The following is a 25,354-nucleotide window of genomic DNA, read 5'->3' as shown; positions in this document are numbered from 1 at the left end:
TTTGTTAGGCTTGAGTTACTTTTCATAAAGCCATGCTGTCTCTACTTGTCAAAATTATGCATTTTTAAATGCCCGCTATAGCATACTTTATGATAGACGCTTAACATTTTCTCGATGACAGATGCCAAGCCAAGTGGCCTGTAGTTATCTTTTTTTGTCTCCTTCCCAGTTTTCCATTCCTCTGGGACTTTTCTCAAATTTGTTGGAAGGTTACTTCCTGTGCATCTGCTATCTCTGGAGTTATTTTCTTTAATATCCTAGGGTGCAACCCATCAGGCTCAGGGGCCGTTAGCCACATCAATTTCCCTGGTACTTTTTCTCCCACTTATTTGCCTGTTGGTCATTTGGTATTTTGGGAATATTTTTAATATAATTTGCTACGAAGACTGTTGCCAATCATTTTTAGCTCCTCTGCCATTTCCTGGTTTCTGATTAATATTTACCAGCTTTATTCTCACAGGAGCCTTTCTTCACTTTGGCCCCTCTCTTCCTTTTTGTATGTTTGAAGAAGTGCTTTCTGTCCATAGAATCAGAATCACAGAAGTGTTACAGTACAGAAGGAGGCCCTGAAGCTCATTAAGTGAGCATCATTACCTAGTGCCAGTCTCCATTTCTTCCCCTTACTTTGGCATATTAGTTTTATGCAAATAATCAACTTATGCCCTCTTTAGTGCCTCAATTGAATCTATCTCCAGCACACTTCTAGGCAGGACATTCCATACCCTAACTACTTAGTGAGTGAAAAAGTTTTATTTTCCACTTCATCCTTAGTTCTTTTCTGATCACTTTAAATCTCTGCCCTCTTGATCTTGTTCCCTTTAAAAAGCAGGGATAATTTTTCTCTATCTACTCATCCAGCCTGCTCATAATCTTGAAAACCTCCATCAGATCTCCACCCAGCCTTCTCTCCAAGAAGAACCGTCTCAACCTTTTCAAACTATCCTAATAATTGAAGGTCCTCATCTCTGAAACCATTCTTGTAAATTAAATCCACTTAGCTATAACTTGCCAGTTAACCATCAAAGTTTGTTTTCTCCCTTTTTTGGTCATATTTTGTTGGTTTTTCAAACTTCCCAATCCTCTGGTTTACCACCAGTTTTATCTTTGTTAACATGCTCTGGTTTATCCTCTTGCTAGACTCCTTCCTTACTGGGATATATCTTTATTGTGAGTCATTAACTATTTTCTTCAACATCGTCTTTCTTCATCAACCATTTTCTTTTGCTAGACTCTTTCCCAGTCCACTCCAGCCAACTTAATCTTATTCCTTTATAATTAGAGGTCTTTTCATCTTGTGTTTTGGCCAAAATGTATTTCCCAACCAAATCCTCCATTTAGCTACAGGAAGGCACTTCCATGCTCAGTCGTACTTTTTCAATTTTAGTACTGTATTTGGGTTTTACGAATGTAGCAGTCCAAACACACTACAGAGGAACCTCAATTATCTGAAAGACACGGGCGGGCAGTATTTCATTTGGTTAATCAAATTCCAGACAATCAAATGCTGGATAACATAGTTTAATCGAGCATCGGGACCTTGTGATCTTGCCGGATAATCTGATATTTGGATAATTGAATGCCAGATAATCGAGGTTCCTCTGTATATGCTTTCAAGTTTCAGCTTTTGTTTCCCTTCAAAACCATTTCAATTTTAGCTGTTTGCCGTTAATTCTTCATTATTTTAAAGTGGGGACCGTAGTTGATCTTAGTGGTTTTCTTTTTCTCAGTATGTGCAGTGGATCATGTAGTCTCCATTCCTGCTGTCAGTTTATGTTCAGTGTTTGGATGTAAATGCCCAATGTCTGCTTTTTTATTACCACTTCACAGACAGGATATAAAGCAGCAGTAATTTCTCTAGCATGTAAATTCTTTAATGTTATTCAGATAGTTGCATTATGATGCACAGGCATCCCTTTAATTGTCAGGTAGACCTTTTGCTGTTGACTAACTTTATAGTGAGTTACAGAAGGCTTGGTTCTACATAATTCATATATTTTGGCTTTTAGCAAAATTGATTTAATGCTGTTGCTGTAATGTAATTGTACTAAACTGAGTGAATTTAAAACTTGCTTTTGAATTACCGATCAGTACTGTTGGTTCTGAATGTTGTGACTGAACAGACTGGAACATGGAGACACTGTGCAGAGAAATATCTGTTTTTCATTCTTTTCTCATGGTCCCTGATGACCAAGGCAATTCTGGTTTTGAACAATGTTTCCCTTTCACATAGGTATGAGTTAAAATTTAATATTTTCGCACAATTTATGCTCACAGTAGTTTTTGCCCTACATTTACAACTAGTTTGGTTTTTGTGTGAAGAGAAAATGCTTGGTCATCCTGAGAATGGAAATCATTTAGAATTTTGCACCTTTTTTAAAATAGAAAACTAACCGATGTCTTGGAACATAAGTCATGGAATAGCCATTTGGCCCTTTTGGGCCTGCAATACCATTCAATAAAATCGTATTTGACCTGATTGTGGTCTCATCTCCAGCTTCCTTTCCGCCCTGCATAATCCTTGACTCTCCTCTATCAAAAAAATCTGTTATTCAACCTTGGATAAATTCAATGGCCCAGCCGCCACTGCTCTTTGGAAAAGAGAATTTCACATACTAACAACCGTCTGAATAAGAACATTTTTCCTCCTCTCCATTCAAAAAGTATTAAATAAAAGTATACTAAATGAAGATAAAACAACAAATAAGCCAGGTGAACCTTCTTCAAATTGTTTCTAACACAATTACATCTTTTTTCAAATAGAGATCAAAACTCTACACAGATGTAGTTTCATCAGTTACTTTATATGATTTATGCAATTTCTCTCTTTTTATATTCCATTTCTCGTTGCAATAAACAGCAACATTCCACTTGCTTCCTGCTAAACTGCTCACTGCACCTATCTCATTTTTTAAATTGCATTCTTCATGTTTTTTTAATCAGAATGTTGTCTGTGGTCTGTCATTCCCTGATCCTCATCCTTTTTTCATTTTCTCCTCCTCGGAGATTGAGACAGTCCAACTGTCCTATGGTACCTCACCCATCTAAGCATCCTTTATGCATGAGGCCAGCCTTGATTATGGATTGGCTTCACATTTACATTTACCTTCAAATTTCAAACTTGACAGGGTTCAAACATCTACACTCACCATTTTAATGGGATTTGGATTCAAATTCTGAGACAGTTACAATTGGAAATGAATTGATCACCAATTTGGAGCGTTAGCTCCAAGACTGTGACCCAGCAGGTTTGAGGGTAACTAAATTACATGATTTTGTTTTATAAAGTGAACACTTTGGACAAAAATCTATCAGAAAGTAAAACATAATCAAATGTAAATAGAGTCAAATTTGTATTATGACAGTCTGGGTTAAAAAAAGTGGTTGCTTGTTACTGTCTGTAATTAATGTAACATTTATCTTTTCTGATGTCCTCTGAGCGAAATGTATTTCCAGTAATTTTAGCTTCATACACTGAAATAGCAGCTGTGAAAGTGTAGGTTTTTAATCATTATCTTTTCTGATTCTGGATTTTCTTTAGATAAAATTTGAAATTATTAGCCAATAGCTTTTTCTATCTCTGATCCATTTGCTTATTGCCTTACTATTTTTTGAATACAGACGTTGCACTTGATTGGATATTAATACATCATTTATATGTTAGTTGAAGTTGGTGACCTTCACTGTCCTTTTAAATGTAGAGGTAACGTAAATACAGCACAAAAATGACTAACAGCTTTGGTCACTTCCATAATGACATGCCATTTCTCCCTCACTGAGTTTTCTGGACTGTGCCTAAAAATAATGTGGTAATAGTAGATCAAATTTTGTCGACAAAGTTTAATTTATATTTTTCTAGATGAAGGAAACTTTGCAGAGACTGACACGAATTATCGAGGGACATTATTCAACAACTTCTCTACAATTTGATAAGTTATTCAATTGCAAAAACCTTATTTGAAAACTACTGTATTATAAGTACATTAAATAGTTCTATCTTTAAAACTGATTGCTATTAGTTACTATGGCAGCCCTGCATCCTTACCTCTGATCACTTTCTTTAAACAATATTACCGTCAAGTACAAAGGAGACTGAACTTGCCTGTAGATTTAGAAGGTGGCGAAGACTTGGCAAACATGCAGCATACAAGCAGTGTAGAAGATATTTCAGGGAGTTTACAGCTGGTGCAGATGGTACTAAGCAGAACCCTGATGAGAGTAACTGTCTGATTGCTGGAGTACAACAGATGCAACAATGACGTTGGAAGTTCTAAAGGTACAAGATAACCAATATATCAAATACACTACAATACATCTGCAGCACCTAAACTTTATTAATACTCTAACCCTCTTAAAACTTGATTAAATCCTTCATATTAAATTCCCTTTGCTAGTTATCATACTGGTTGTAATTTTAGGGAAAGCTCTTCAATTTGTATTTCTTTTCTTAGATGTAGAGATGCTGGTAGGCAACTTTTAGGTTTATTATTAAAGCAAAATGTTACCTTACTTGGGTACATTAATGATACCATGGATCAGAATCCCAAATTATAATGTACATTTTTAACTTTGTGCGTTGTAACTCTAAAATATGTTATTTTAAAAGAGAATTAATACAGTCAAAAATGGCTGTGGATGTGAATTAAGTGACTTTCTCGACGGAAATACACTCATGGAATGTCACCTATGGAAATGAAGAGAACTTCAAATAACATCCCTTCACTGTGGAGAAGAGGCAAGTCAAAACAGACTGGACTGTGATCTCTTGTGACTATGAAAATAACAAGATGCTGATGACCCCTACTGAACAGCAAGCCATTTCCCTGCAGATTACGTCCCACAATGCATTCATGTTTTGTACTTTTCCCTTTGAAGAATACACAAGGACAGTTTAGTGCACTAATGGGACTGAATGCTCTTGTGCGTACCAGCCTGGGTTTGAGTATTACCATACCACAGTCAAAGAGCTCTCTCCGAGTCACCCCTGTGTTGCGAGAAAAAGGATTCTTTAGCTCTGAGTCATGGAAATTAGGTAGCTAGCAGCCAAGCAAAAGGAAACAGGACAGTAAAAGGACTTTCTCTGACACTGAATGCTAGAATATAGTCATGGCCAATAGGAATCAGAATGATAAGATCTCTACTAATCTGACCGTAAAATTGACTTTTCAACTAACAATGTTATTCTACTGACAACCTTCACTGCAACAGCTACCATGTTCAACTATCCACTCTTCACAAACAATTCAGAGTCTGATGTCTTTTTAATCTTTATCTTTTTTGGACTTGCCTCTTATTTCTAATCTCTGTTTATGTGTTGTGTTACTAATTCTTCTGTCGTTTGTTAGTTATTGAACTCATGCTTTATTAACTCATAAGCCTGGATAAATTGTCTCCTTTTTGGACATAAATTCATTTGAGTCTGGAAAAATACATTCACAAGGGAAGGACCTTTTTAAAATTAACTCTTGTGATCAGCCGAGAGGATGGGTGAATAAAGAAGTAGAACAGTTCATCCCTCCTCACCCATGAGTTTAATGATTTGGGGTCTGGTCGTCACGACTGCCAACATGTCATTCATTGAAGTTTTTGCATTTGTGATTAAGAAACTATTTTTCGCAGAAACTCAAACTGTAACCTAACAAGAGTAATTCCCAAATACATGGTCATCACAATTTACTGATTATTCCTGAATTGAAAACGCTCTTTTAATTTATTGTGATTTCTAGCAAGAACATTCGAATTTTGCTGTATTCTATGGAAGGTGATGTCTTTATGAAGCTTTTTGAATTGTAATGCAAAGGAGAGGCTGAATAGACTGGGGCTATTTTTCCCTGGAGCATCGGAGGCTGAGGGGTCATCTTAGAGGTTTATAAAATGAGGGGCATGGATAGGGTAAATAGACAAAGTCTATTTGTGGGAGTCCAAAATTAGAGGGCGTAGGTTTAAGTTGAGAGGGGAAAGATTTAAAAGGCACCTACAGACAACTTTTTTATGCAGAGAGTGGTACAAGAATGGACTGATCTGCCAGAGGAAGTGATGGAGGTTGGTACAATTACAGCATTTAAGAGGCATCTGGATGGGTATATGAATAGGAATGGTTTAGAGGGATGTGGGCCAAATGCAGGCAAATGGGACTAAATTTATTTAGGATAACTGGTCGGCATGGACAGGTTGGACTGAAGGGTCTGTTTCCATGCTATATGTCTCTATGATTCTAAATGCACAATAATGTTCATTCAGTAACCAGATAGAATAGCTGTACAATTGACAGCTCAACATGATAAGTAGATAGTGAATAGTGCTCAGAATAAGTTCTAGAAAATATTATACTCTTGATTATAAAGAGGTCATATGATGTAGTGGATGGCATTTCTGCCTCTAAGAAAGAACTTTGGATTCAAGTCCCACTTAGAATTCCTTGGTCATTAAATTCCTATGTGTCATAACGTGGCTGAATAAATTGAGGATCAAGCTGCAAATCCTTCTGATACATGCCAACAGCAGGTAGTAGCAGTGGGCAAGATTCCCGGTCTGCCATGTAATGGAAAGAAAGTTTAAGACCTTTACTATCACTGTCCAGAGCTCCAGGCTGCTTGTTGTCACAGCAACTCAGTCTCCTTGTGTGATATGTAACAGGCCAGTACCACTCTTGATTATGAATTGTATAGACTTTATCAAAAGACCCTAGACACAATTTTGGGTTTCTGATGGCAATGTTGCACGGCTGTTTTCAAAGACAAATCCAAAAGATAAATAAAATGCCCTCTTTCTTAGACAGATTCTAAAGACTGAAAATTACATTCTTTCATTTGGAATTGTGGCTCCCGAGATGACTAAATAGTCTAGTGCTGAATTTGCATGCCCTGTCACAGATTTATAGGGGATCTTATGGTAAAATGGTATTGTCTCTATCTCCAAGCAAGAAAATCTGTTTAAGTTCCACCTACCCTAAAGGTGTGTCACAGCATGTCTGAACGGATTGATGAAAGTAACTACCCTGCCACAGGTGGGGCAGGTGATGTTTGAAGTAATGGTTGGATGCTGTGGTTTTTCTACGTTCCTTTTACTATTTTGCATCACTAGATCACATGACCTCTTTATAATCAAGAGATGCTCAAGATGGTTGGCAGCTTTGTAGATGTGTCCTCTCCAATTTGGGAAGTTTTGGGGAGGGATTTCCATGTGTTGATGGCAATATTGCATTTTTTCAGAGAAGCTTTCAGGTTGTCCTTTGAAGCATTTTCTCTTTCCTTCTAATAAGTGCTTGCCGTGGATACTATTATTTGGAAGACTTGTGTGAGACATGTGATGTGACAACAGTTGATTGATAGTGCCTGGTACCTGATGCTGGTGTTGTTGGCCTGTGACAGGGCAGTGATTTAGTAGTGACTATCCTGCTATTGGATATGCAGGATTTTGCAGTCTCAACATTGGTGATATTTCTCTAGGGATTTGAGATGTCTGTTGTACATTGTCCATGTCTCCAAAATATGCAGAACGGTTGTTAACACTACTGCCCTCTCAACCAGGAGCCTTGTGCCAGGTTTGGAATATTTGTCATCAAATATTGTGTTCTTAAATAGCTAAAGGCTGCACTGGCGCAATGGAGACTCTGTTGAGTTTCATCATCAAAATCTGTCCTTGCTGCGAAAAATCTACCAAGATGTGAGAATTGAAACATTATTCTGCATCGTGCAATTTTTCAGTTCTCTGCTTTTTCCTGTCTATTGCTGATTGATGAGGGCAGAGCAGTAGATGTGATCTATATGGACTTCAGTAAGGCTTTCGACATGGTTCCCCATGGGAGACTGATTAGCAAGGTTAGATCTCATGGAATACAGGGAGAACTAGCCGTTTGGATACAGAACTGGCTCAAAGGTAGAAGACAGAGGGTGTTGGTGCAGGGTTGTTTTTCAGACTGGAGGCCTGTGACCAGTGGAGTGCCACAAGGATCGGTGCTGGGCCCTCTACTTTTTGTCATTTACATAAATGATTTGGATGCGAGCATAAGAGGTACAGTTAGTACGTTTGCAGATGACACCAAAATTGGAGGTGTAGTGGACAGCGAAGAGGGTTACCTCAGATAACAATAGAATCTGGAGCAGATGGGCCAATGGGCTGAGAAGTGGCAGATGGAGTTTAATTCAGATAAATGCGAGGTGCTGCATTTTGGGAAAGCAAATCTTAGCAGGACTTATACACTTGATGGTAAGGTCCTAGGGAGTGTTGCTGAACAAAGAGACCTTGGAGTGCAGGTTCATAGCTCCTTGAAAGTGGAGTCGCAGGTAGATAGGATAGTGAAGAAGGCGTTTGGTATGCTTTCCTTTATTGGTCAGAGTATTGAGTACGGAGTAGGGAGGTCATGTTGCGGCTGTACAGGACATTGGTTAGGCCACTGTTGGAATATTGTGTGCAATTCTGGTCTCTTTCCTATTGGAAAGATATTGTGAAACTTGAAAGGGTTCCGAAAAGATTTAAAAGGATGTTGCCAGGGTTGGAGGATCTGAGCTACAGGGGGAGGCTGTTTTCCCTAGAGCGTCGGAGGCTGAGGGGTGACCTTATAGAGGTTTATAAAATTGTGATGGGCATGGATAGGATAACTAGACAAAGTCTTTACCCAGATGTGGGGGAGTCCAGAACTAGAGGGCATAGGTTTAGGTTGAGAGGGGAAAAATATAAAAGAGACCTAAGGGGCAACTGTTTCACGCAGAGGGTTGTACGTGTATGGAATGAGCTGCCAGAGGATGTGGTGGAGGCTGGTACAATTGCAACATTTAAGAGGCATATGGATGGGTATATGAATAGGAAGGGTTTGGAGGGATATGGGCTGGGTGCTGGCAGGTGGGACTAGATTGGGTTGGGATAACAGGTCGGCATGGACGGGTTGGACCGAAGAGTCTGTTTCCATGCTGTACATCTCTATGACTCTAAGTGGATTATGAGGTGGAATTCATACTTCTTGAATTTATGAACCTTTCATTCCCCTGTGCTCTGATATTTCTTCCAATAGTTATTGGTTACATCTGTGGAGAGCTGTTTAGAGCAGCCTGGTACAAGGAATTGCTTCAAATCTTTTCTGGAGTGCAAGATTTTTGGATATATTGGGAAAAATCTGAAAATGTTGCAGCAGATGGAAAAAAATCTCCCTCAAATGTTCTCTTCTAAAGACCCCTGAGGTCTTCAAATTCTTTCCTGTTTAGAATTCGATTTTTCGCCGCAAGTTTCAACTTGGGCTGAGAATGCATCTATATCACAAAATTTTATCCTCCTTTGTAATGAAAGATACCAAGGCTAGTGCCAGCAGTAGAATCCCATAGAGGACAGTGGTCCCCATTTACTCTGTTTGGAAAGTCAGTCATGAGGAATCATCAGTTGAAAACTGCTGTTAATAAAGTGGGACAGAGGTTAGCAGAAAATATTTTATACGGAAGGCTGTTAGAGCATGGAATGCTTTGCTACAGGGTGCAGTTGTGGCATGATCAGTTATTTAAAAAAAGGTTAATAAGTAATTCAAATAGAGAATAATATGGAACAGTGGAGAGAGAGTAAGAACAGCAAACAATTAGATTAAACCATCTCACTGTATGTTTTCGGGGAAAAGAAATCATTTTACTGCCTACCTGTTTTCCTTTCCTGAAATGTCTTAGAGTAATTCAGATAATATGAAACTTAAACTTAGAATAAAAATTGTCTCTACTTATGAGAATGGGCATGTCTTAATTCTTACCTAATGCAAAATTGGGATGATTTGATGGCTGTAATCCAGTCTTTGGTGTCCAGTCCAGTTCTTTGTGAAGCATTTTCAGAGTTTCATTGTGCTGTAGTAAATGACACTTTTGTGAGCTTGTTACAGTAAATCAACACAAAAAAAAGCTGATGAACATGAAGAAATGCACACTTGAATATGATTATTTCTGTGTGCATTATATAGTGAGCTGATCAGTTCCAAAAATTAATTTAAGAACTAGAATTCTCACTATTCTGTAATCTTATGATTTTAATAAATGTCAAATGACTCTCCCTGATTCTTTCATCTTCTTTATAATGAACTTCGCCAAGTGTTACATTTATCTGTGGTTGTTACTGTATAAAAAGAGCTCTTCTAAGAAAGGGAATTGACAGATGCCTACACTTTGTCAGTTCAACCACAGAAAGAAAAGGTCTGTGCCTTACTTAATTCATCACAATTTAACTCTTCTTCAAGATTTTGATATTTAGATTTGTGCATTTACAGCTTATCTTTTTATATTTAAGTATTAAGATACCATTTTTATTGTGGCTCAGAAAATGATGTCCTAGGTCATTGGCTGTTTTGGGTGCAAGTTGTAGCTTGAGGTAAACTAATGAGAAATATTTAGTGCTCTTATTTAATATTCAATAAGATCATCATGTGATCAGAAGTTCTTAAAAAAAACAGTAGCTCTTAAGAGGCAGATAGTCACTTTAAAACAACTGTTTGTAAAAGTGGAAGCGGACAAGGTTGAGTACTGCCTCATTTGGAGGTAGTGCAGGGAAATGTGGCTTATTTTTGCGGATGAGAAGTGTCCTGCAATAAATAGCAATTTCAAAGGAACATGTGTCAATGTTATTTTACCTGAAGCCAAAACGTGGGAACAGTGAGGAAGAAATAGTGAATTCTACTCGCATGCAGCATTTTCCTATAACTGACAATATTATAACAGTTTAATAAGACATGTAACTCGATTGTTATTTGTGGAATCTGAAATTGTTGGCTGTGACATATTTGGGACAACATAAGACATGCATTATATAAATCATTATATAGAAAAATAGCTCTAGCTCCCGATAAACAATAAATCAGTTCAATTTGCTCTCACATTCTTTCAGAATTATTTGCACAACACATTGGTACAGTAAGGGAGTTGATCACTTACCTGGTAACAGTTGTGTTGTTCAGGATATCATTTGCCACTCCTGGAAGTCAGTTGTCACTTCAATAAAGATATAAATCATGTAATTGATGAAAAAGGTTTTGCAGGTAGTTTTTCATGGAAGTTTTAAAAAAGCTCTACAGCAGTTTGTATGTTGTCAGTGACAGAAGTCAAAACAATTGATGATAAGAATGTTTCCTGTTACAAAACCACTAGGTTTTGCATAAACCATTCAGATTGCCGATGTAAACATTTTATGCTGGTTCATTTGAGATTCCCCAGAGAACAGATTTGCAGAAGTTGGGGTTTTTCTCTATGACAGATTTGAACTGTTATTTTTTAAAATGCTAGACAGCATGCTTTGCGATGCAACATCCTGGTTTTGTTGTTAAAAAGTACTCGGAATTTCAGAAACCCATCAGTTTAGTATTTGATGTTCTACTTTACTTTGGGAGTTGCTCAGTTAAAATGCTAGAAATGTATTTTAATCAGTTCCATTTCATTATCTTTATGGATAAATCACAAACACATCAATAAATAACAAGGAATTGGGAACCTGTAATTCTCAATATAAGTTCTATTGGAATCAATTTAAGCAGTTCTGTTTAATATTTTTATCCAATCAGTTTTGTTATCTGCATTCACATAACCTAATGCAACACTTGCAAAAGCAAACTTCAAGTGAAAGAAAATGCCCAAGAAATTTGATAACATCACAACAATAATTCAGACCCAAAGTAGGTAACTCAGCATCTAATATAGTGGGCAGGGAGTGCCAATCATCAGATACATTGGCTGAGACAGCCCTGGCTATGATATCTACTAGAACATTTTGAGGTATCGATTTAAAATATTCACACTACAACTGTGTATTTGTTTTAGAGCCAATCTGTTAGATGTCTCAAAAAAAATCTGTCATGGTTGAATAATTGGCATGCAGTGGGTAAAATGTTAAGTGTAGATTGTAATCACAGTGGGAGTGAATATGATTTAAAAAAATGATATGAATTGTGATGAAGTGATTGTAGGAAAGTGAAAGAAATTGGGGAGGGGGGTATTGTGATTAGTGAGTTTGGAGGCATGAGCAGAGAGTTAGACATCAAGACTTTTACCTTGGTAATTCTAGTAATTTAATTGTTTCCTACCCCTCCACCATTGTCATGTCCTGGAAGTTAAGTTGGTAGGTTGAACAACACCTTTCGATTGGCGAAGCTTTAACTGAGACTTTTGGTGCCAAGCAGGGAACAGGATCTCCTTTGTTTTGTCCACTTTACCAGGATCTCTAAGTGGCCTGTCTGGACCACTTAGAGCCAAATTAATTGTTTGAAAATGATTCTTTCTAAAGCCAAAATGCACCTCTCCTTTAATGTCAAAAATATCCAATTTCCTGACAAAAACTTATGATGCCCCATGTATGCAATTTTTGTAGTCTGTCTTTCATTATTCCATCACTGGGTGTGCTTTTGAACTCTCTGCAGACAGAATTCATGATGAACCATAGATTTTTTTTTCTTTTTTTTTGATTTAAAGTTTATTTGTTATATTTCAGTTTTTTAAAAATAAATTTCATTTATATGTTACAATCTTTATTTCCCTGACTGTAAAATGATTAACAAATGAAGGGCAATCAGTGTGTGTTTAACTTCCTGGTGTACTGTCAGTGAAAATTCTTTAGTGGGATTTGCTGCTTAGCCTGTTAGTTGACAGAATTGTTGCTAGACAATGGAGAACTCCTTTGTTTATGGCAGATTAAAATTAATGTTGAAAGACGTGAAATACTTATCACAGAGATCTGTAGATCTTTGTGGACGACTTTCTTAGAAATTAGTGATGAGTAAGCCCTGGCACCTCACCATTGACCACAGATCCATTTGTTTTATTGTAGCTAACTCTATGTCTCTTTTGTATTCTAGATGAAATATCTACATTAGATATGCCAGCAGTGTTGGGGTCACAAATTATGGGGGAAGGAAGAACAGCCTTTGATGCTCTGGAAAGATTTTGCAGCAGTCATGAACAAACATATGCTGAATTCTTAGAATCATTTGTGCACCTCAAAAAAGGTAAGCTTTGTCAGGAGGTGAGTTTTAAGTAATGGATAAAGATGAGCAAAGTGTAGAGGAGTTAAGTCCACTTTGTGCACAATTGGCAATTCCAGTGCAAGTTATGTCCAAAGGTTTGCTTGTTTTAGAAAGTGATCCTTACCCTCAGTTTCTGCTCAAATCAGTTTGCATACTGCTTACATGGAATCTGCAACGAACCAGCATAATTAGGCAGCAAGTTAAAAGGCAATCTACAAGAATGCTATAAATGTTATTCTTTGATTTATTTTTGAAAATGACTTGATTATAAGTCATTTTGAGTATAACTTAAAATGGATTATCATAAAACCAATGTAAATCAAAGCATCAATTCACTACTTGTCCTTAACCTGATTTTAAACTACCTGAAAAAGAATCTATCTGACAACTTATTTTCTAAATAAATTGGGTTACGGGTAGTTAGATCCATTATCTCTGGCAGATGAATGGATGACAAAACAGGTCCTTTTCCCAACTGACAGCAAAATCAACTTCTTTCAAAATGTAAGTAAGATTCAATTTAACTTTTGGAACTCTAAGGGCTTGAAAATGAGCATAATTAGCAGAAATTCCCAAAGGTGATCCATTCACTTTGTGAACATGGAGTGTTTTTGTGAACAGGACCTGTTTCAAGAATGATGTTTTGAATACTAGTGCAAAAGATTATGATAACTCAAAGTGTATTATGTGGACTTTGCACTTAAAATCATTTGCACTGTTTGGATTGTGATATTAGGAGAATTGCAGGGAAGAAGCCAACATAATGGAGCAGAACCTCTGTAGTATGCCTAACTTCAGCATTAGTAATCCAGAGGCCCAGATTAACGCTATGGGGGAATGATTTCAAATCTCATCATGGCAGTTTGTGGAATTTAAAATGCATTTATGAAAAATATCTAGAATTGAAACTAGTTTCAGTTACACAGTCACCATTACTATCATCGATTTCATTTGTCAAAGGGCTATCGACCATCTTTGCCTTGTTTAGCCCAGACTTCAGACCCATAGTAATGTGGTTGATTCTTAATTGCCCTCTGAAATGATCTAGCAAGACGCTCAGTTCAAGGTGAGAAACCAACCTTGCCAGCAATGACTTCATCCCCTCGAAGGATAAATTAAAAAATCTCATCCTGCAGGTGCGGGAAACTTGACTTCATAGATGACAAAACTCATTAGGTATCCAAATAGAATTGCTAATTCCATCCACAAGCAACAGTGGTTACTGTTTTGGGAAAATAATTGATTTCCTGTGATGTCATAAACATAGTGTCATGACCAAAATAATCTTTAGGCGAACTGTAGTTCAATCGCAGAGATAATTGAACTGGAAAAAATAAAACAGAAATTGCTGGAAATCCTCAGGGATTGCAGCATTTGTTAGTGAGAGATACACAGATCTGTTCAATGGCCTTTCACTCTTGTTTCAGTTTCCCAGTACAGAATTTTACTCTGCAGACTTTTGTTCAATTACATGGTGTTAATCCATTTGCTTAAAGCTATAAATTGTCCCTATTTTAATAAAAATATTGAAGTAATATTATAGCAAATAGTAAGTCTGGCTACAACTTGGAAAGTAGTGGTTTGGGTATAGGCTTCCAAAAGGAGTAGTTGGGAAGCTCATTACTGACATTGTAAAGTGTTATTTATTATAGCATGGCAAATATAAATATAGTTTCCCTTAACCATGGAATTTTTGAAATTTAATTGACAGAAAAATGCATCAAAATATAAAACAAGAAGGACTGTTTTGTAAAGAGGAAGTGCATGGAAATGTAAGATTTTAAATTTACATGAATGGTGGTGAGCTTTAATGTGAAAATTAAGCTAATTGAACTTTATTTGGATCACATCAAAGACCACAAAGCCATGTTGTTGTGTTTGTAGACCTTATAGAATATGAGTTCTCAGACTGGGGCAGTTAACCTGGTCCAATGAGGGAGTCATTGGACATGCCTATAGGCATGTCTGAGGTTTTGCTCACTTTGAGAGCTGGCTCTGAGGAAGCTTGACTAGTGACATGTACTATGCATGTGCAAATAAAGGGTGACTTGGTGACAAGATACCGGCCTCTCTGGAGTTATTTCACACGTATTGCTAGAAAGTTTGCAGTTTGACAATCTATTATAAACTTAAAATTCTGTAAATGGTTTATTTGTGTGACCTTGTACTATTATGAATAGCAAGAGGGAGTCTCTGGCTAAAATAAAAGGACTTTCTATTCGTGGTTACCTCTAGGGTCTATTTCTAAAAGATTGTAGTGCTTACCCTATATTGCACACCAACCATCAGCATTCCTCATGTATTTTCTGAAAGTTACTGCTTAAGCAAGGAAGCAACTGCTGTTTGAAATGTGTTTTCTTCATATTGGTTCACATTGCAGATTTGGACATAGTGGAAACAGACCCTTTGGTCCAACCAGACCATGCTGACCATAATCCCAAACTAAACTCGTCTGGCCTGCCTGCGCTTGGCCCGTATCCCATCAAACCTTTCCTATTTGTTAACTTATTCAAATATCTTTTAAACATTGTAATTGTTCCTGCATTCACCACTTCCTCTGGAAGTTCCTCCCACAACTGAACTAGTCTCTGTGTTTAAAAAACAAAATTGCCCCTTGTCTTTTTTTTAAACCTGTTCTCCTCTCACATTAAAAATATGTCCTCTAGTCTTGAAATCTCCTTGTAAAGCAACCTGCCATTCACCTTATCTATAACCCTCATTATTTTATAAACCTCTGTAAGGTCACTCTCAACCTCCTATGCTCCAGTGAAAAATGTCCCAATTTTTCAGCCTCTCCTTATAACTCAAACCCTCCATTCCTGGCAACATACTGGTAAATCTCTTCTGAACCCTCTCCAGCTTAGTGATATTCTTCCTATAACAGGATGATCAGAACTGGACACTGCACTCCAGAAGCTGCCTCACCAATGTCTTGTGCAATCTCAACATTATACCCCAACTCTGTACTCAAAGGTCTGAGCAATGAAGGCAGGCGTGCTGAACCTTTTCTTAACCCCCCTTGTCTACTAGTGATGTAAACTTCAAAGAATTATGTACCTGAACCCTTAGGTCTCTCTGTTCTACAATACTACCCATGGAGAAAGTGAGGGCTGCAGATGCTGGAGATCAGAGCTGAAAATGTGTTGCTGGAAAAGCGCAGCAGGTCAGGCAGCATCCAAGGAACAGGAGAATCGACGTTTCGGGCATAAGCCCTTCTTCAGGAATAGGAAAGTGTGTCCAGCAATCATGGCAACACGACAGTTGGAGGAAGAGCGCCTCATCTTCTGCCTGGGAACCCTCCAACCACAAGGGATGAACTCAGATTTCTCCAGTTTCCTCATTTCCCCTCCCCCCACCTTGTCTCAGTCAAATCCCTCGAACTCAGCACCGCCTTCCTAACCTGCAATCATCTTCCTGACCTCTCCGCCCCCACCCCACTCCGGCCTATCACCCTCACCTTGACCTCCCTCCACCTATCGCATTTCCAAAGCCCCTCCCCCAAGTCCCTCCTCCCTACCTTTTATCTTAGCCTGCTGGACACACTTTCCTCATTCCTGAAGAAGGGCTTATGCCCGAAACGTCGATTCTCCTGTTACTTGGAAGCATGCCTAACTGGCTGCGCTTTTCCAGCAACAAATTTTCAATACGACCCATGGCCCTACTTTTAATTGTATAAGTCTTGCCCTTGTTCGTTTTACCAAGGGCAGGTAAATACTTCGCATTTTATACAAATTGAACTCCATTTGCCACTCTTTGGCCCAATGACCCAACTGATTGAGATCTCTTTGTAATCTTAGACAACCTTCTTCACTGTCCACTGTACCGCCAGCTTTTGTGTCATCTGAAAATTTACTAACCCTGCCTTCTATATTTTCATCTAAATCAAAAGTGGGCCCAGCATTGATCCCTGTTGAACACCGTTGGTCACAGGCCTCCAGTCTGAAAAAAACAACCTTCTAACATCACTCTGTCTCCTGTTGTTAAGCCAATTTGTATCCAGTTGGAAAGCCCACCCTAAATACCATGTGATCTAACTTTATTAATTAGTCTATCTAGCAAAACCTTGTCAAAGGCTTTACTGAAGGCCAAGTAAATGATGTCTACCACTCTGCTCTCATTAATCTTGGTTACTTCCTCAAAAAAACCCAATCCAGTTTATGAGACATGATTTCCCTTGCACAGAACAATGCTGACTATCCATTCCTTGCCTCTCCAAATGCATATAAATCTCTTTTTCAGAATCACTTCCTACACCTTACCCACCACAGGTGAGTGGTTCTCCTTACATTCCTTAAACAAAGTCAAAACATTAGCCACTCTCCAGTCATTTGGCATCTCACCATAGTTATGGATGATACAAATATTTCTGCATGAGGCCCCACAATTTCCTTCCCAATTTCCCACACCTTCCTGAGATGCACTGGATCATGTCTGGAGATTATTCACTTTTATATTTTCTAAGACCTGCAGCACTTTCTCTTCCATAAAGTGAACTGTTTTCAAAACATCAGTATTTGGTTATGAGTTCTCTATTCTCCAATTCTTTTTCCAGGTAAAATGATGCAAAAATTCATTTAATGTCTTTCCAATCTCCTGAGGTTCAACACAAAGACAACCTCTCTCTCTAGTTGCTCTTTTGCTAATAATATCACTCTTCGAACCTCTTTGGATTATCCTTAACCTTACTTGCCAAGGCTATTTCATTTCCTGCTCTGCATTCCTGAGCTCCCTCTTAAGAATGCTCTTAACACTCTTTATACCGTTCAAGAGACTCATTTGAATCCAGTTGTTAATATCTAAGATATGACTCTTGATATCTAAGATATGATTCTTAATATCTAAGATATGATTTTTTAAATTCTTGATTAGAACCTCGATATTATTCATCCATTGTCCTCTAATTCTACCAGTCTTACCTTTCACTCTTACGAATACAATGACTCTGAACTTTTGAAAGCCTCACACTTATCAGATGTCCCTGTGAACAGTCTACTCCAATCAATTTTTGAAAGTTCTTGTCTCAAAGCATTAAAATTTATCTTACTGCAATTAAAAACTTTTCCATAACACTTTTAAAACAAATAGAATTATGATTACTGGACCCAACGTGTTCCCTTACTATCACTTCAGTAACTTACCCTGTCTTATTATCTAAGAGAAGGTCAAGTTTTACTCCTCTAGTTGGAATATTTACATGTGTTCAAGAAAATTTTCTTTGACAATATTTGGCAAATTCTTCATCATCTGAACCTTTAACACTATGGTAGTCCCAGTCAATGTTTGAAAAATTAAAATCACATGCAGTTTGCAACCTTATTATTATTACATGTATCTGAGTTTTCTCAACATATTTGTTCCCCAATTTCCCTCTGACTGCTGGAGTTTGGGGGCGGGGGAGGTGTGGTGTGGTTCTACAGTACAATCCCATCAAGGTAGTCATTCCTTTTTTATTTCTAATTTTAACTCATTTTTCATTGAACAATTTTTCAGAAATATCTTCTCTAGTTACAGCAGTAATGTTTTCCTTAATCAAAAATGCTACACCACTCCTCTTTTGCCTCTCTTTCTATCCCTCCTATAGCATCTGAGCAGAACATTCAGCTGCCAGTCCTGTCCATCCCTCAACCAAATTTCTGTCATAGCTATTACATCCCTATCCCATGTTCCCAAACATGCCCTGAGTTCTGCAGTTCTCACTTTCTCCTGACTTCCATCATCCTTACATACAAGACCCTGGATATCTTCTCCTTTTCTCTTCATGCTATTCCTGGTTCTAGGTTAAAACTAGTACCCAGTTTTTTGGAATCAACTTGAAAATGAATAGTATTAAAGACTCCTTTGGTACATCTAGTGAGTTTTCACTCTTTTTCAGAGGACTTGAAGAAACAAAAGACATCTCCTGAAGTTGGCAGCATTGCAGATGACGAATATAAACTAACTCGGAGGGTATTGTTGGAAACTTTGGTCCAGGTTGAAGGAGAGATGCCCAAGAATGACAAGAAGGCAAGTTTTAAATTATAAGTAGGTTGAATTTGTTTGCGTTCAATGCATACACAAAACCTGCATGAGGAAATTGAAACTGACCATGGAGCCATTTTAAACAGCATTTACTGTTTTATATTGAAATTTGTTATTGATTTACATTTGCCAAAAGGTTGTTCAGTTGATGATTGTTCAGCATACTGTGAGATAAGTGTAACTGCAGTCATGCAAATTTGAAAAGTTTACAAAGTGCCTGAATTTTGTGCTGTTCATATTTTGCTTTTCTGTCTAACAAAGTTATACCAGTACAATTGCAAACGACTGGGAGTAATTTTAAAAGAGATGTTTGAATACTATTGATTAAGCATAGAACAGTGCAGTATAGGGCCTTTGGCCCTCGATGTTGCACCAACCTGTGAAACCAATCTGAAGCCCATCTAACCTACGGTATTCCCTTATAATCCATATGTTTATCCAATGACCATTTAAATGCCTTTAATGTTAACGAGTCCACTACTGTTGCAGGCAGGGCATTCCACGCCCTTACTACTCTCGGAGTAAAGAACCTACCTCTGATATCTGTCCTATATCTGTCACCTCTTAATTTAAAGCTATGTCCCTTCGTGCTAGCTATCACCATTTGAGGAGAAAGGACAGACAGTGAGAGCTGTTCTAATCCTCTGATCATCTTGTATGTCTCTATTAAGTCACCTCCTCTCTAATGAAAATCACCTCAGGTCCCTCAGCCTTTCCTCCTAAGACCTTCCCTCCTTACCAGGCAACATTGTAGCAAATCACCTCTGCATCCTTTCCAATGCTTTCACGTCCTTCCTATAATGTAGTGACCAGAACTGTACGCAATACTCCAAGTGCGGCCGCACCAGAGTTTTGTACAGCTGCAACATGATTTCATGGCACCGAAACCCAATCCCTCTACCAATAAAAGCTAACACACTGTATGCCTTCTTAACAACCCTATTAACGAGGGTGGCAACTTTCAGGGATCTATGCACGTAGACATCCACACTACCAAGAATCTTACCATTATCCCAGTATTCTGTATTCCTGTTACTCCTTTCAAAGTGAATCACCTCATACTTTTCTGCATTAAACTCCATTTGTCACCTCTCAGCCCAGATCTGCAGCTTATCTATGTCCCTCTGTAACCTGCAACATCCTTCTGCACTGTCTACAATTCCACCGACCTTAGGGTTATCCACAAATTTACTAATCCATCCTTCTGCTTCCTAATCCAAGTCATTTGTAAAAATGACAAACAGTGCTGAAAACCGCATATCAAAGACTGATTTAAGAGGATTATTGACACCCTGATAGCAGATTTAACTTTAACAAGGAATTATATTGAAATTAAGTAGGTTCATGATTGCATCTCTGCTGACAATTTACCTTCATTATATTGTCTGTTTCTGTAATTACTTAAAACTAGCATAATAGGGGCTTTTGTGGCATGGTGGTGATGTCCCCACCTCTGAACTAGGAGGTCTGGTGTCAAGTCCTGTATGTTCCGGAAGTACGTAAAACATCCCTGAACAGGCTGGTTAAAAAATATCTGAAGCTAGCTTATTTGTGGTAGTTGTAGTTTGACCAGAAGTATTTTTTTTAACCTTTTGCTCCACCTTCCATTCCTGAACTACAAAGATTTTTAAAAATGCCAGACTTGCATTTAGATGGTGCCTGTATGACCTCAAGCTGCTTCACAGGTAATGACATTTTCAATTGTGGTTGCTGTAATATCAGCAACAGAATTGTCAATTTGCAGAGTGGCCACTTGAAGCTAATGTGACAATTGTGATATACATATATGATAGGTGGTTCTGAACCAATCTATTTAAAAATATCACTTAAGTGGGATTCATTTCCCTATTATTTCATGGTTGCTAATGTTTGTTTTTAGTTGTAAATCTTGTTACTAGTCAAAACTGCTACTTTGAAGGTGGTTAACTAAACCAGATTAATTGTAGATATTGTCTAATCAACCTATCTAGAGATGTTTTTACCTGCTTCTGGAGCAGGTGGGATTTGAACTCAGACCTTCTGGCCCAGAGGTAATGACTTTATCATTGGGCCACAAACGCCTTTACTACTAGATTAATTGTATTTTTTTCCAAAACCTGTTGCATTGGAACAGTATTTGATACAGCTGCAACCCTTTAAGTTTGCCTGGCATATCTTTAATGTGTGACCTAAAGACCAGATATCAGTGCTGTAATTAAAAAATAATGTATTAAGAAAGTATATTGGTCTAAACAATAATGTGGAGGAAGTCATTTTTAAGCAAACTCTCAAAGTTTTGAGAGCCTTCAGACAATAGCACCAGCTCCATTGATGCAAGGAAGGCCAAGAGGCTCATCACCACCTTTTCCAGGGCAATTAGAAATAGGGAGTAAGCAAAAGAAAGATTTTAAAAGTTATGAAAGGTTATGAATGGGAAGTATCTTTTTCACTTGGAGAATCAGTAAGGAAATGATACTTTTGAAATGGCACTAGGATATGGGATAAAATGAATAAACACGTATTTATGAAGAGAATTATTACAACTATGAATGCTTTGCTAAAAGGGATTAATTATGGCAGAGACCTTTGTAAGTAGTCACAGAAGAGTTGACATAATTTGAAGCAGAGGAGAATGCAGCGGGCTTTGGGATTAGATTGGATCCCTCTTGCAAGCAACTGTGTAAATGACCATCTCTATGTTGAAAGGTTTCTATGTGTACTGATGTTTTTTGAGATTTACTGTTGTCTTGTATTTGAACTAATTAATAAAATAAGGAATTTTTTGTTTTACGCAATCTGGATTTCAGAACAGTAAAATAACTATGCGTCGTCAGACAGTGGTTAAGGCCTTAAAGATATTTGCAGTAGATATTTGTTGTACAGAACAGTTGCTGTGGGGTGAATGATATCATCTAGTAAGGTCTGACAGAGAATCTTGAGACCAAGTGGAGCTTGGAATCAGGTGGTGATTATATGTTAGTTAAGGGATAGGCAGCTTCCATGGTGAGAAAGAAAGCTAATGTTTTAAGTCCAGACTCGAAACATTAGCTTGCTTTCTTTCTATGGATACTGCCTGACCTGCTGTAATCTCCAGCGTTTTATGTTTTAAGTACGGATTCCAGCATCTGCAGTAACTTACTTCTCCTTAATTAAGAGATAGTTGGCAAGCACTTAACTGAATTTATAGCAACAAGTAACCACTGCTATTGGAGTTTGTGTAGAAATGAAACTAACTAGGCAAGTATATGGCTACATTTTGTTAAAAACGACAGGTAAAATGCTGGTAAGACAGTGAAATTCAACTTTTAACAAATGGTGCTTGAGGGAGTAACAACAAAAATATTTTAACTGTGTAGGTTTGTGTAATTTTGTTTACTGCCTCTTAGAGCTAGAGCTAGATGCGGTCTTATTTTTACCACGTTGCAACAGAGTACATTTTCTGACATTTGTAGTAGTCAAATATTAAATATTTTCAAAGTGCCTAATAGTTCCAGTATCAAAACTGAGGACTGCTGTTGATAATACTAAGCGAATGTTGAAGAATTAGCAAAGCATTGGTTTCCATTTTAAATAAACCCTATGGGAGGGCTTTTTTTTTTGATCACAATGGCAGGTGCTATGTCGAATTTTAATGTAAAGCCATAGCTTTGAATATGACTGAAATCAAATGAATGTGTTTTTTTTCCCTAAAACCAATGATATTTTAAGAACCGATTGCATTCCTGATTAAATAATTTTCCCCATGAGGGTGAAGACTATTACTTATGTTCAGGTTATTCTCCTTTAACACTTTAGTTTCTGTTAGTTACTGCATTGTGTTCCTTATAACAAATGTTTCCTGTTTATGTGAACCATACAGAACAGTAATTGTGTTTATGGTAGAGTGATCAGAGTGAATTTCTTCTGCCTTGGACAGAGAATATATTTGTTACACTTTGTCTGAGCAATTTTAAAAAGGTATAGTTTAAAAGAAAATAACATTTGGATATTTTATGGAGACTCGAGGGGAAAAACTGTAATGCTCACCAAGTGATTTATCCCTTGGTTAGTAACTAACGTTGTAAAGCTGAAGAGAGCAAAAATAAAATGCAGTGAAGTGTATCTTGTTGCTGAAAGTTGCAAAGGATGCCAAGTGTCAGAATCCAACCTTCTGGTGAAATGGTCTGTTTTATTGTTTTGTTGCCTACTTAACATTTTCAGCTTTTTTATTTCAGGCCAAACTGACATTAGAGGTTCCTTGTTCAGGTTAAGTAATGAAAACTAACTTTTAGGTTCATTAAAGCAGGTGTGCTTCCTACAGGCTGAGTCTATTACATGCCAACTGTCTAGACCACAGAGTCAAGCAGGTATTTCTGGTAAATCAAGTGATATCAGATAATTCATTCACTTAGCTTTGAATTTACCCAGTTGAATGACCAAATTTTCTAGTAGCAAGTCAAAAGCTTCCTGTAATGAACTATATTGGACCACTTCAGACTAAGTTATAAGTCAGGCCTTTTGAATCTTTGTATACTCGAGGGGGTCAATTTCAATTTTTCAAATACAGGCAAAGGGGACTCGTTTAGTTTGGGAAACTTGGCCGGCATGGACAGTTGGACCAAAGGGTTTGTTTCCATACTGTATGACTCTGTGTCTATAGCTATCATTAGGGGAGACAGTGAGCAAACATCTGAAAGATAAGGTTGGGGACAACAGTAAAAATGAGTTTCAATTTTAAAAAAATGCAATTCAAATTGATAAATTGATCATTTAAATGAGTAATTAATAAAAATGGCCCTTAATAGTGAGAAACAGCGTAGTTAATGAATTGCTTTTCCATCTTGGTATGAAGCAGAGCTAAAGATAAGACAAACTAAGTCCCAAGTCCTGGTCATCAAGTAAGAGGAGAGGTCTGGGGTCAAGCTAAGGAATTGGGTTTAAATAACATTTACTTGACGACACACGATCTGAGGTGGAGTTGGCAGTATTCATATGAAAATGGGAGCCGGACGAAAGTTGCCTTCAGTCTGTGTTTTTTTCCTTTTCCCACCATGCTTTGTTTTTTTGGGGAGGGAGGAGATGAAAGGAGTACGTGTATTTGATTCAGTCAAAGGGTTCACACATATGCACACCACCATGCTCTTTCACTGTCCTGTCTCCCCCTGTATATAATCTCTCTATCTCTCTATCTCTCTATCTCTCTATCTCTCTATCTCTCTATCTCTCTATCTCTCTATCTCTCTATCTCTCTATCTCTCTATCTCTCTATCTCTCTATCTCTCTATCTCTCTATCTCTCTATCTCTCTATCTCTCCCCCTTCCTTCCTGTACTCTCTCTTACCCCCCCAACATCTCTCTACTCCCCATCTCTCCCCCTTCCTTCCTGTACTCTCTCTTACCCCCCCAACATCTCTCTACTCCCCATCTCTCCCTCTCTGCCCTTTTCTTTCCCCTCCCTCCTTGTCCCCCCTTCTCTGTCTTGCTGTCTCCACCCTCCTCTCTCCCCCTCAGTCATACAAACACAGAGACACACCTCACAGCCCTGCAGGTTCCAATACCCACTGCACCTTGGTCGTGGCCCCTCAGAGGATAAGGTGTCTGTGTAGGAACTCAAATCATTTGCTCACTTGGATTGTTGCAACCTGCACCCTCTGGCAACCGAGTCTGTTCCTGACTGACCTGATGAAAGGAGAAAGTGAGGTCTGCGGATGTTGGAGATCAGAGTTGAGACTGTGTTGCTGGAAAAGCACAGCAGGTCAGACAGCATCCAAAGAGCAGGAGAATTGCGTTTCAGGCCAGAGCCCTTCATCAGGAATTCTTGATGAAGGGCTCCGGTTTCTGGCCCGAAATGTCAATTCTCCTGCTCCTCGGATGCTGCCCGACCTGACCAAAGTCCCATGCCTTGTGTTCTCTCCACCCCCATCCCCTTCCGATAAGCAGATTTCCATCACTGATTACATTGTGCAAGCCTCATTAATTAACTTTTCAGCAGCAAATGTGGGAGAGAAACACTGTCTGGTTGGAAGAACAATCGCTTGTGAAATATTGATGTTCTCTTTCTAGTATTTGGAAGCCTGGTGACAATCCAGATAGGGTCCTTTCTTGAGGGAGCGTTCTGGCCCACAAGCAAGTAATAGTCTCAAAGAAAACAACAGGATGTGGTAAAAAAGGCATAATTCCATGTTACTTATGGGAGTTCTCAAAATATTTTTAAAAATTGGACTTGTAAGAAAATTAAGAAGCATCTTCTTTTTGTGGTCACTTTGGGGTTGAGCCCAAGATACAATGATAATTAATTAAAATGTTCACCTATCAGTTGAATATGTTTATATTACATTCCTGTACATTATTATTATTATCTTTTATTTATAACTGCCAGATTGTATAAGATAATTGGTGTGAACGAGC

General features: G+C 38.0%; 1 protein-coding gene across 1 annotated transcript in view; it reads left to right on the top strand.

The window, feature by feature from the left end:
- Window positions 1-25,354, top strand: part of iftap (intraflagellar transport associated protein) — a 55,003-nt gene that overhangs the window by 9,596 nt on the left and 20,053 nt on the right. Inside the window, exons 2-3 of the mRNA XM_087996155.1 lie at window positions 12,803-12,952; window positions 18,843-18,973. Coding sequence (XP_087852281.1) covers window positions 12,823-12,952; window positions 18,843-18,973 — 261 coding nt within the window. The 5' untranslated portion in view covers window positions 12,803-12,822. The remainder of the gene's footprint in view (window positions 1-12,802; window positions 12,953-18,842; window positions 18,974-25,354) is intronic.

This window comes from Chiloscyllium plagiosum, unplaced genomic scaffold (assembly GCF_037043375.1).
Source record: "Chiloscyllium plagiosum isolate Xiang-an unplaced genomic scaffold, Cpla_swu_hap1 HiC_scaffold_18, whole genome shotgun sequence".
NCBI lineage: Eukaryota > Metazoa > Chordata > Chondrichthyes > Orectolobiformes > Hemiscylliidae > Chiloscyllium > Chiloscyllium plagiosum.
Note: the sequence above shows the minus strand (reverse complement) of the source record. Positions and strands in the feature narration are given on the sequence as shown.